Below are 12,615 nucleotides of genomic sequence, written 5' to 3'. Positions count from 1 at the left end.
GGGGGCGGGGGAGAATAGGCGCCCATATGAGACAAAGCCCCAAATTTCAGGACTGTCCCTATAAAAAGTTGGGACACGTGGTCACCCTACCTGCAGGGGACATGCTCCATCCTTGCCCCTTGCTCTGCTCACACCGGACCACAGAGACTGAGCACCAGTGCAGCGGGATCAGCAGCCAGAGCCGCACTCCCAGGCCCGGGTTGCCCCCCACGCCAGCCGGCGCAGTGGGGAGAGCAGGCTGGGTCCTGCCCCTGGGAGCCGTTCGGTGCCGCGCGAGCCCTGCACCACGCCGCCACCCAGCAAGCGTGGCCGGGCGCTGCGCCAGAGGCTGCCAGCAACCCCCCACGGGGGCCGAGGAGCCCCGCCCCGCTCACCTCCGAGATCTTCTGGAACTGGTTGTTGCTCTGGCTGCATTTCTCCGCGGTCTCCAGCGCGACCTTGTAGTTATCCACGAAGGCTTTATACACGCCGAGCTGGCTGGCCTGGGGGCGAGCGGAGGAGGGGAATTACCCACAAGACCTGGCAGGACGCGCCTGGGATGGGGCCGTCTCCTTTGAACTTCGTCTTCAGCAGTTTCCATAGCAACCTGAGCAGGCTGCGCTGGTTAACGGGCAGGACGCTCGGCTGGCCCCTCTCACATGCCTGCCCAGCTGGGGCGGGCGAGCTCCTCCTGGCCCCGACCCCAGCACGCTGCCCTGGGCAGGGAGAAGGGGCGCCCAGCTGGGCGCTCTAACAGGACCCCAGGTGTGGCCTGGCCGGCTGGGGTGGGCAGAAGCAGCAGGCTCCATGTGTGCCCGGCTTCCCCTCCCTAGGCAGCCGCCTCTCCCCAGGCTGGCTGCTTGGGGAGATCACTGACTCCCGGGGCCCCCAGAGGAGCCTGCAGGAGACACTCACGCCCACCAGCCCCTGCTGTGGGCACAGGGACCTGGGAGAAGGTGCCCAGGCAGTGCTGGGCGAGAGCCGATTGCCAGGGGCCAGGAACCAGCCAGGGGCAGAGTTGGAGGCCTGGGGAGGACAGTGGGGCAGGCCTCAGGCCTGGTCTGGAGCACAGCAGATGGACTCAGGCAGCAGCAGGGTGAGCGTCATCCCCACTGCCCACAGACATGCCGCTGGCTGCCAAGCACGGCCCCCAGCCTCTCCCAGCCCCTCCCCACAGCAGCTGGTACAGGGGGCTCCCCAGGGGACGGGGCCCAGCGGGCCCAGGTAGAAGGGAGCTTTCTCAGCACAGCCACTAACAAACCGACCCCCGGCGCACCTGCCAGCCTGAGAACAGGCGCTCGCTGCTGAGTGAACCTACAGAGCAAACAGGAGAACCTGGAGCAATCAGCCCCTGAGCTGCGGCTGCTTCCCAGGAGCCTCTGCCCAGCCCTCCTCCTGTGCCAGGGCCCGGCAGCCCAGCTACCTAGTAGCAGCCAGTCAGAGCAGATTACGGCACAGCTTCCCAGGCCTCAGCTCCGGAAGCCAGGCCTCTCAGCAAACAGAGAAATCAGTTCCTAGCCCTTTGCAGTCAGGAAGTAAGCCCTGTGTAACTGACACAGCGACACCTGCCTGAGTCTGCCGAGAGCCTGCACCACCAGCTCTGAAGAGGGAAGTACTCCCCCTCTGCCAGTGTAACCGACACAGCAATGCTGGGAACTCCAAACTCCACTGGCCTGGGACCCCCACCAGCTCCTGACCGAGGCTCCGTGTGACAGGAGAGGGTCCAGTGCCCACTCCGCCCCCCTGGGGCACCAAGGAGACCTGTTGTTCTCTGGGCATGGTGCCAAACGAGGGGTGGAGCCACAAGGAGCCTGGATTGCCATAACCCAGCCCTGCTCATCTCCAAGCTCAGGGGGTTTTGCCCATCACCGGGGTGCTGGAAGGAGACAGACCAGAGGGAGAGTGTCCCAAGCCATCACTCGGAGGGGCTGCTGGCCGAGCACACCTGGGGTGCGAGCCCGCTTGGGATCAGAGCAGCGACTGCAGCCTGCGCATGGCCCAACCTGGGGTGAGCTGTCGCAACAGCCACCTGGCTCAACGGGGCCCAGACCCCCAACCAGAGGGGTTTGCAGCCACCTGCTCCTGCTCCAGAGACTCCCAAAGCCTGCTCCCTGTTCTTCCAAAGTGCCCTGGGACGGCCCAGCCAGAGCCCACAGCCCCACTCGGCTCCCCGGCACCAGGGAACAGTGAGCAGGAGGGGAGACTGCACAGTGCGTGGGGCCTGCAGCCCCCTGGGCCACCCCCAGCCAGCCCACCCCAGGGCTGCCCCACACAGAGCTCTGCCTAGGCTCGCACCTGGGAAGAACACCCTGGATGCAGCTCAATCCCTCCCTTCTCCGGGCAGCATCTCTATGGGCGAGGAGCTAGAAGACAAGCCCTGCCCACGCCCCAGATCCCAGCCCTGCCTAGCCACCTGCAGGGGAGCAGAGCTTACCAGCTTCTGGAAGAGGTGCCCCAGGGTGACCTTGCTGTCCCACTGCTGCACCTTGGGGCAGAGGCTGTCGTAGAACTCCTTGTGGATCTCGTAGATGTCCTGGATCTTGTAGAAGATGGTCTCGATCTGCTGGATGGTGAGGACGGGCTGGGAGGTGGTGGCCGTGGCCTTCAGTGGCTTCATGGGCTGCGGCGAGCAGGGGAAGCCAGCGTTAGAGCAGGAACCTGCCAGAGAGACAGGCCAGGCTCGGTGCCTGCCAAGGGGGCCGGAGCAAAGCCACAGACAGGAGCTCAAGGGCCCCCTGACTGACATGACGTGGGACAGCTAAGAGCCGCCCTTCTCATGGCGGGATGGGGGGCAGCCCCTGGGAACTACAGGTCCCAGCATGCAGCGCAGCCTGCTCCAGCCGGGGTGTTGCATGCTGGGAGGCCGCCCCCTGTGGGAAGCAAGGGGTCAATCTTCAGTTCTGGCACTTGCCTGCAAGTTTGGGTCAAGCTGGGTGAGGAGCTTGCCAGGGTCAAGCCTCATGTTCCCTGGGATGGGGGAACAGCCACGCAATGGGCAATCTCAGAGCAGGAAACTCCTCGGGCTGCAACAGCAAGGGGGTCTGCAGGTCGGGAGTGAGGGGCACCGGCAAATTCGGTGGGGAGTCCAGGGCTGGGCTACCAGGGGATGGTGGGTCAGGATCCAGCCATCCCTCTTCTCACAGATCTGCAGAGCCCCTTTCTAGCCAAGGCTGGTATGGACACGGCTGGGAGCAGGAGAAGGGGGCTCAAGCCCCCTGCCCCGGCGCTGGGGCGCTGCCTGCGCCGTGCAGGGGCTGCAGACGGCAGTTTCAGTTTGCGTGTCCGCACAGACTTCCCCATTCTGCCAGGAAGAGGAAGGCGGGACCCTGCCAGCCCTGTGCATTGCGCAACAAGAGGGCGGTGGGCTCACAGGGGCAGGACTGGGTGCCAGGGCAGTGCCACCAGTTGGTGCAGGAGGGCCCAGGAAAGGGACGGCCAGGCCTGGCACAGGGTGTGACATGGAGAGACGTCTGGCTGCCCACGAAGACGTGCCCCAGCGTACGTCAGCCCTCACCCTGCAGGGGGCGGTGGGGAACGGGCACCTATGGGTCAGCCCCCATCCCCCAGACGCAGGAGTTACATGCCTGGCCAGACGTCCTGGTCCCTGGCACGGGGGCGGGCAGGACGCGTTTGCATTAGCAGCTCTGACCCCAGCAGCCAGGAGGGGACAGAGACCCGCACCCACCCCAGCCTCGGAGGGACTCTTCCTTCTCCACCTTGTGCGGCTGCTGCGATTCTGGTTCCCCACCCTCGAGGCAGCGGCACCCCCAGCCACCCACCCTACTGCCCACGAGGGGCGGGACAGGCTGCCCGGGCTGGCTCCCATTGCGAGTGGGGCGAACGTTAGAGACGCGTCCCCCAGCCGGGATGCTCCCTGTTCTGAAGGGAGCTGGGGGCAGGTCTCCAGCCAGCCTAACGCCCACTTCCCCTAGGGATTCCCGCCTGCAGAACCTGCTGCGGCCGGGGAGAGGGGAGCCCGGCACTGCTTGAGGGGGACGGGGAGAGACCCCAGGAGGGCATGGCCTCGTGCCCGGAAGCACAGGGCTCAGTGCCGGGGACTAGCCCTGGCAGAGGGGCCGGGCGCCCGCTGGGCCATACTCACCAGCAGCAGCGCCTCCAGCTGGTTGATGTAGATCTCCTCACTGGCCAGGAAGCCCGAGAGCACCAACTTCCGCATCTCCAGCCCCTTCCCGGCATCCCGCTCGCCCTGCATGACAACAAGGGACGTCAGGGTCTAGGCGCTGCAAGGGGAACCCCCAGGATCTGCTCCCCGGGGAGGGGCTCTCCAGAGGGAGGGAGGCTGGCATGGCCAGGGAGGTGCCTGGCAGAGCCTGATGCCAGCGGAGGAGCGTCAGCCTTGGGCGGGGTGCGAAGCCCTGGGCAGAGCTGGCTTTGCTGCCCTCCCTCCTCCCCAGCTGGCAGGGTCCCAGCTCCGTTGCTGGGGCTCCTGCGGTCTCCCGCACAGGCCTCTCACAGGGCGAGGCCCACAGCAGCCAGGTATGTAATGCTCATTGCTGGGTCTGGGCCAGCTGCCAGTGGCTCACTGAGCCCCGCCCCCCTTGGGCATGTACCAGCACCACCCTCTCCCTTCCCCGGGCTCCCTCCACTGGCGCCCGGGCCAGCACTCCAGCAGGGCTCCCGTCCTCTTCCCACCCGCCGCACTCGCCCTGTGCCCGGCCCACTGTCCGAGGGGTGGGAGTGCCTCTCAACACAGGAGCCGGGCTACCGCAGGGCAGCTTCTGGTGGCCAGCCTCCCGGCTTCAGCAGCCCTGCATGCCCCCAGGCCCTGGGGACAGCACCAGACCAGGAACCTGAGGCAAAAGCCAGCAGCTACCATGTCCTTATCCGGGGCTGGAGCCTCCCAGCCTGGGGCGGTGAGGGGTGGGCAGGGACCATGCCCAGAGGGCTCTCTGGGCATCGGGATCCTCCTGGTTGGCCCAGGACTGAACAGGGCAAATGGCAAAGGCCAGCAAGGAGGGGAACACACAGAACTGGCCGTTTGTGCCCATACGCGGGAGGTGTGAGACAGCGCCCAGCAGGGTCCCCATGGCAGCCCTCCATCATGCCCCCACCCCACGCTCCACCCAGGCCAGTGCCCTCTGCCTCACTCTCACAGCCTCCTCAGCCAGGATCCGGCTCCCCCCAGGCCTCTGAGCCCAAGCAGCGCACCCCCCATGGGCTCCAAGGGGGCCCCCCACTTCGTCACACCTGGCCACACAGAGCCAGGCTGGGCAAGTGATTTCTCAGGGGCTCGGCGCAGTTCACACCTGTCAGCATGAAGCCAGGGCCCCCACAGGGAGCTGTGCTGCTCCCAGTGCCACTTTCCAGGCGAGACCCTGTGCGGGAAGAGTTCGAGGAGCCTCTCACCAGCTCCCAGGCACTAACCCTGGAGTCCCGGCCGAACGCGAAGGGGCAGTGGGACCAGTCTGATCTGGATTGGCAGCGATGCCGTGCATAGCCACATGCAAAGCAGAAGCGGCTGCATCTCAGCCCGGCCCTGCCGTCAGCAGCTCCCTACCCCGCACGCCATACGCGTGGAGATCCGCAGGGCCCCCCAGCTCTTTGCCCCTCTGCAGAGGGTGGGGAGGGGCCTGCAGCACATAGCCTAGCCCCAGTGTGAGGAAGGCTCAGGGCTGCTTCAGGGGCTGTTCTGAAGGGTTTGCAACACTGGCGATTTCCTGAGCTCAGCCTGTGAGGAGACAGCGAGACACCCCCCACCCCCCCGGCTGGATCCAGCATTCGGCACCGAGGCAAACCCTTCCCAGGAGCTGCCTGGGGGCCCCTGGCCATGCAGCCTCCCCCACAGGGCCACAGACCCACCCCCCAATCAATCAGTGCCCTGCAGGCGCCCCACTGAAGCAGCCGCATAGGAGTTCGGCCTTCGGGGTGCTCCGGTGCAGCCGGCGGCACCCAGCCGGGACCAGGAAGGCTGGCATGGCTGGGGGGTCCATGGCAGAGCCTGGTGCCAGAGGAGCACCAAGGAGCCGGCTTGCCCACTCCCAGGCTGTCCTGCCTCAGCCGTCACTCCCCTGCAGGCAGAGGGGCCCATGGAGGGGACCAGAGCCCCCCTGCCCCGGGCTGGCACCAGCGGCTGCTGTCGTGACACCCACGGGACGTGGCTGGCACCACTGGAAGCCATGGGCAGGGAGCGCTAACCCACCTCAGAGGGGCCAGGCCTGACACTGTCTCCCCGGCCATGGGGGAGGGCAGCTCCCCTGCTCTGTGAGGTGGGGGCCGTGAGCCTCACTGCCCTGCTGGTGAGGCGGAAGCTCCGTTTGCTGATAGCCAGATACTCCTCCCCCGCCATGCAGCACCCTCTGCTCCCTCCGGCCAGGGGGACCCAACTCCGGGGTGGGGAGGGGGGGGGAGAGAGGGGGAGGAGAATTATCAATCCCGAATGGACGGGCCTGGTCGGATCACTGCCAGGCACCTCTTCTAGGCCTGTCTCCCAGCTGGGAAAGCCCCATTGCACCTGCCTGTGCCCAGCACCCGCAGCCCCTCCCCGTCCCAGACAAGCCCTGGGCCTTTAAGGCAGGAGCTGGCGGAGGCCAGAGCCGTTTCTTGTGGTGTTTTTGGCCACTGATTAGTCACAGGCTCTTCCTGCTTCTCCGGGGCAGCCCCAGCCCCGCTCGGCTGCCTGCCAGCCCCACTGCCCATGCCAGGGCCGAGCAGGCGAGTGCCAGCCTCGGCTCTGGGCTCCAGCACCGGCACAGGCCCTGCCCCACGAAGCCTGTATGGGAAGTCTAGCCAGGGCACTACCTCCAACAGGCCGTCCAGGGAGGCAGGGCTTGGAGCACTGGGCCCTGCCATCCCCTCGGGGGCACAGGAAGGACAGAGGAGGAGTGGCACGGCGAGCGGTGGCTGCCCCCGCTCCGTAGGGAGGTCCAGGGCCTGCGAGCCCCCGGTCCTGGGACCAACAGCTCTGGCCCTGCTTTACCGAGGGCTGCAGCCAGCACTTGGGGACATGCCCCAGGCCACAGTGCATCCATGGCAGAGCCAGGGGCTTAGAGCAGGAGCTGGCCCAGTGCCCTTCCGGAGCAGGCAGCAAGAGGAGACACTGCCACCCGGATACGTAGAGACCCCCAGCTCCTCAGCCAGCGCCCAGCCCCACATCCAGAGAGGCCAAGGCTGCAGCCCCAGGGCCCTGCACAGCCAGCAGGCCCTTTGCCCCATCCAATGCACCCCGCCAAGGGGAGGGGCTGCCGGGTCCACTGGCACCAGGGCTTGGCTGGGCTAGTACCACACAGCAGCCCTGTAGCCAGGGATGGGATCTGCCCCCCTCCCCCAGTCATCAGAGCCCTAATCGCCGTCCTCCGAGGGAGGCCAGGACAGCATGGGTGTCACCGTGCCAGGCTCCCTGCCCTGCCCCCCATCCTCGGCCCCAGGCACCCCCAGCCTCCCTGCCCTCAGCACCACACACCCCCTGGCACCCTGCCCTGCCCCCCAGCCTCAGCACCAGGCACACCTCACTGCTCTGCCCGGCTTGTGCACTGAAAGCTCCGCACTCCCCCCCCCCCCCCCCGCCATGGCAGGGACGGCAGGAGACAGAGGGGCAGGCGCCACGGCCCTATTAGAGGAGGATACTTCACTGCCTCTGCCCCCAGCCTACACCCCAGTGACTGGGGCAGCCCCCCAGGCTAGGGCTCAATGCTACGGAGCCGAGCGCCAACCACAGAGGTGCCACGAGCCCCCGGCGCCACCCACAGGCGCAGAGAAGACACAGCTGGCACTGAGGAGGACTCCCGACACACGCCCCCCAGCCCAGCCCAGCCCAGCCCAGCGCCCCCCTCCTCCTCAGGCAGATGTGTGCCCACCTTCTCGGAAACCAGGAAGGGAGACCCCAGGCCTGGGCTGGTGGGGGTGCCTGGCTCCAAATCCTCTTCATCCTCCAGGATTTTGTCCAGATACCCTATGGCCTCCTCTTCCTCCTCCATGGCCCGCAGAGCGGCAGGAGGCCAGAGGGCACGGCCCGCAGCTCCAGGGGGGCCTACTCCAGCGGGCCAGCCTGGCCCGATTCAGCGCTGTGAGCTGGCCGCAGCCTGCTGCTGAAAGGAGCCATTACGGGAGTCCCGCCTGCGCCAGCCAGGGCAGCTTGGCCCCAGGCTTCCCGGAGAGGAGAGGAAACCACGGTCCAGGCAGCCCTGAGCCTGCACGAGGCTGCGGAAACACCAGGGCTGTCAGCACAGGGGCGAGGGGCCAGGCTGCTCCGACCTGCTTAACCCCTTCCCGGCCCCTGCCGTCTGCACTCCTCCAGCCAGCCCCGCTGCTCCGCCCTGCCTCAGCTAGTAATGCACAGGAAATGAACGTCCTGCTCGGGAGGGGGGGGTGCCGCTCCCTGGCGTGTGGCCAGCGCCGCGCGCAGGACCAGGGCTGGCTGCTCTCTAGAGCGGGAATTTGCAAGGCAGGACGAGCGTTTGGGGAACCAGCTTCTACACTGTGAGCTGCCACAGTCGCAAAGGGACAAGGGAAGCGGCGTCCAGGCGGGGAAGTCAGGCTACAAGTGCTCTGCTCAGCCCTGGAGCTCTGGTCTCACAGTTCCCCAGGGCCCAGCCTCAAGCCACACACAGCACAGGCTAAGGGGTGATGGACAGTCGCACCCCAGCATCAGCCGCTGCCTGGAGAGGGCCCCTACCCCGGAGCCCATGGAACTGTCCCACCAGCCCTGCCCAGGGGCTCTCTCCTCCACCCCGCCCGCTCCTGGGCACAGTGGCGGCAGAGCTCCCTGGCCCTGCTGCACAGCACTGGTCGCGTGGCTCTGCACTGAACCGCAAGAGCAGCAGGTGCCTCCCAGCACAAGGGAGTCTGGGAGAGACGTTTCAGTGCCTAGCAGTGGGGATCGTACAGGATGGGAGAGGGACGGGAGAGGGCAAGACAGGGTCACTCAGACCTCCCCCTACAGGGGATCAGCCTGGAGGCAAGCGCTGGGCAGGATGGGATTGAGTAGCCGGGTAAATCTAGAGCAGAGCTCTGGCCCAGAATGTGCCTGGCCAGCCCTCACAGCCAGGGAGGGAGCCTTGCAACCCAGCCACGGTACCCCTCCATTCCTTCCAGCAGGGTGTTGACTCTGAACCCTAATGATGTGATCAGTGCAGAACTGCTCAGCCTCCAGCCAAGCTGAGGCAGCCCCGCCCCCCTGCTGGATGTTGTGGCAGATCCTGGGATGGGGAGCGCAGAGTTCAGCCGCTGAGGCCTTTGCCCCTGCCCAACAGGAGGAAGGAGGAGAGACAGCTGCCTCCTGGGTACCAAATCCACCTCTTGTGTCTTCCTGAGCGCCCACAACGCCATCCAGCCCCCGCCCAGCTCCCCAAACCTCCAGGGCCCCAGTGCAGCGGCTGCTCAGGGCTGAACCCAGCAGCACGAGGATCACACGGGCAGGGGGCAGTGAACGTAACTCTAGTGCCAGGGACTCCGGATTGACCAGACTGGGGAGGGGGCAGCCTCCTGCATGGCCTGGGCACACTGGGCCTCAGCTGGCCACCAGGAACAGACTAGGCAGAGGAGGGTGGGGCTTTTGAGGCTCCCAGGGCCCTGCAAACTGGCTGTGGGCTAAGGATGTGGGGAGGGAGCTTCACTGCCTCCACCCGCCCCCGAACTCCAGGAAAAGGGGAAGCTGAGGTTGACACGCTTTGCATGTGCAGCCCTATTGTCTTCCTCCACCGCTCCCTGCGGCCGCCAGTACTGAGCTGGGGGCGGGGACTGACCAGGGCGCACAGGGGGGTTTCCAGAGCCCATGCCTGGCCCGTGCCCTTGACGTGGGTCAGGACCAGTACTGAGCTGGGGACGGGGACTGACCAGGGCGCACGGGGGGTTTCCAGAGCCCATGCCTGGCCCGTGCCCTTGACATGGGTCAGGACCAGGACTGGGCTGGGCTTCAGCCCTAAGGAGCAGAGATGCCCCAGGACAGGCCCCTGTGCCCAGACTTCAGAGAGGGCCAGGGGTGGGGGGAGCCAGTGGGAGATGGTCGGGGGGGGGGGGCAGTTCTCACCCAGAACCACAGCCCCCTCCTTTCCGTGCGCAGCAGCCCAGCACACGGAGCCCCTGCCTCATGTGCCCAGTGAGAGGAGGCTGCCCTGCAGTATACGGGGCGGGAGGAGAGAAGCCATGGCCCAGCAGCAATGCCTGCCTGCTCCCCACGCATGGGAAACAGCAACGCGCTCAGGACAGGGCTCAGGGCCCCTTCGCAGCTCCTCAAGCCCAGAGGGAGAACAGGCTCTCCTCCCTTCCCAGCAGGGCTGAGCTACCCCCTCTGTGCAGGGCGGTCTCCCCCCACCCCAGCTATAGGGGACTGACACCGCCCCTAGCACAGCCCCCTCCATCAGCGCCAGCCGCAAATCACCCAGCCCCACTGGAAACCCCTTTCAACTCCAAATTGCCCCCTGCATCCAGAGCGACGCCAGCGCAGGGGCTCCCACCCGGCTGGGCGTCCTCTCGCCTGAGCCCCACGGACAGGGGCCCTTGGGTCCCCCTTCTGCCGCTGCCGTCGCTCTGAGCCGAGCCCGTGTGGGAAGAGGAGAAGCCGAGCGCGATTCAGCTGCCTGCCACTGGCAGATCCCAGCCGGCCCAGCCAGCACGCAGGCCCTGATTCGGACGCTGGGGAGGCAGCTGCAAAGGTTTAAAGCCACCAGCCGCAGCATCCAAAGGGCACCTAGCTTAGCCTGGAACTGCCCGGCCACAGATAATGGGATTGAAGGCAGAGCCAGCGCTGGAGCTTGAACGTCTCCAAATCCCATTAGCGCTGGAACGGCTGCGAAGGGAGCGCACGGCAGAGACTACAGCCCCAGCTGGGCTCTCCCACTCAGCAGCTGGAGTGGGGCACACCCCGCTGGATGCCCCCCGGGGTAGGAGGGGCCAGCAGCGTAGCTGCCAGGAGAGCAGGGCACCCGTGGGAGCAGATCTCCAGCACCTGTGCATCCTTCAGGCTGGGGCTCTGCGGGCACCCATGGCACCGTATGCTGGGAAACAGGAAGATGTCAGGGCACCGCCATGCAGCATGCCCCTGCCCAGCCACGGGATCAGGGCTGGAGCACGCGTCCCTTGTGCAGTAGCCATGCCACGCAGGCAGCAGCTCTGCCCAGGGGCTGTGCTGGGCACCGTTCCCTTGGGTGTAACCGGGCCCGAGCTCCCAGGGCAGGCCGTCCAGTGTGGGGGCAGGGCGTCCCTGGGCTAGGGAACAACCTGAGGCTTTGTCCTGAGACACCCAGGCTCAGCAGCTAGACAGCTGCACCCAACCAGGCCCAGCCCAGCCCAAGGCAGCTCCCGTGCCCAGCCACGCCCAGGCCCCACAGCTCCCACGCAGCTCCCCCCCCCCTCCAGAACAGACAGCTCCTGATGCTGCCGGGCAGCCCCCGCCCCATCCCACGCGTGTCCAGCTGCCTGCTTCCCGCATTCACTGGCTGCGGCAGTGCCACCTGGAGCTGCCCACCCCGGCCCCCCGAGGCTCTCCCTCCAGGACTTCCCCACAGGGCAGGGCCCCTTTGCCGAGCGCTGGCTTTAGTCCATAAGCCGCGTGGGGAAGGAAGAGCGCTATGCCCATCTACGGACAGTAACGCGGGGCAATGCCGGGGTCCTGCCGAGGGGCAGCCCCGGAGGAGGAGGAAGAGACGATCCAGGCCCAGAGCAACACCATTCCTCCCACGTTGGGGAAGTGGAGACATCCATGCTTCGGACACGTCATTAAACCCAGCCACAGGGCCCTGCTCGCTGATGCCACCTGGTGGGGAAACAGCACCAGCCAAACGACTCGGGCCGAGCTCTGAAATCCAAAGCAGGCAGGCAGGGGCTGGGTTGCATTCGATCCAACTCATTCCTGATGCTCCTTGGCACACGCCACCATCTGCCTTTCCCTTCTGCAGATGGGCAGTTTGGGGTCTGGGGGCATCACCCACCCAGGGGCTCCCCCGTCTTTCTATCTCATCCCCACCAGGCAGGGGGCTGGGAGGAAGTCATGCTTTCGCATTCACTCTAGTCCCTTGTGGGATTAGACCTTAACCCTTTCAATGAGACAGAACCCAGCCTTTCCTGGCACTGCCTTGCCCTGAACAAGGAGTCCCAGAGCTGGTACACAGGCCTCTCTGGCCACATGCACCTCACGGCACAGCCATGAGAAACTGGTACCCTCAGCCTAGCATGGCCTGAGGAACAAGTCCCATGCTCCAGGGCACAAGGGGCCCCATTGCTGCAGGGTCAGGAAGGCTCTCTCACCCCCTCCATGCACTCAGCATCGGACCAGGGCTTCATCTCATGCTAGAGCGTCAGGCATTTGCCGAGAAGGTGCTGGGTTGGTGCGTGTCAGTGCCAAGGAAGCCAGGAAATTAGGCTGCGTGGCTTGTTTGCCAAGAGCTATCAGAGCCCTCAGAAATGTTTGGGAAGATACATGTCATGTCACGCCCCCCCCCCAGTCTCCCAGACACTGGCGCTGCCCAGAGCGTGGCAAACCCCCACCCCCACCCCCCAGCCACCCCTCCCCGTTTCTTGGGGTTTCCCATACACAGAGAGCCCTGGTCGGAGTGTCTCTTCAAAAGGTTTCTTTTCCTCCCAAAGACACTTGCTTGAAAGTTACCAGAAGCCTTCAACTGGCCCAATCCCACCCTCTGTCACTAGATGGCGCGCGCAGCCCATGAGAGAGATCGGACGTGC

At 66.1% G+C, this 12,615-nt stretch overlaps 1 protein-coding gene across 3 annotated transcripts in view; it reads right to left on the bottom strand.

Annotated features, from left to right (window-relative positions):
• ABR (ABR activator of RhoGEF and GTPase) overlaps positions 1-12,615 on the bottom strand; it is a 92,249-nt gene that overhangs the window by 37,370 nt on the left and 42,264 nt on the right. For 2 of the 3 annotated variants that reach the window (XM_065572863.1, XM_008168994.4), the window contains exons 3-5: positions 4,082-4,186; positions 2,414-2,599; positions 375-482 (exon numbers count right to left, since the gene is read on the bottom strand). In XM_065572863.1, coding sequence (XP_065428935.1) covers positions 375-482; positions 2,414-2,599; positions 4,082-4,186 — 399 coding nt within the window. Of the gene's footprint in view, positions 1-374; positions 483-2,413; positions 2,600-4,081; positions 4,187-7,793; positions 9,922-12,615 lie in introns of those variants that run through there. The other variant, XM_008168995.4, reaches the window with a different exon arrangement.

Source organism: Chrysemys picta, chromosome 19, assembly GCF_011386835.1.
Source record: "Chrysemys picta bellii isolate R12L10 chromosome 19, ASM1138683v2, whole genome shotgun sequence".
Classification (NCBI taxonomy): domain Eukaryota; kingdom Metazoa; phylum Chordata; order Testudines; family Emydidae; genus Chrysemys; species Chrysemys picta.
This window is presented reverse-complemented; position numbering and strand designations above follow the sequence as displayed.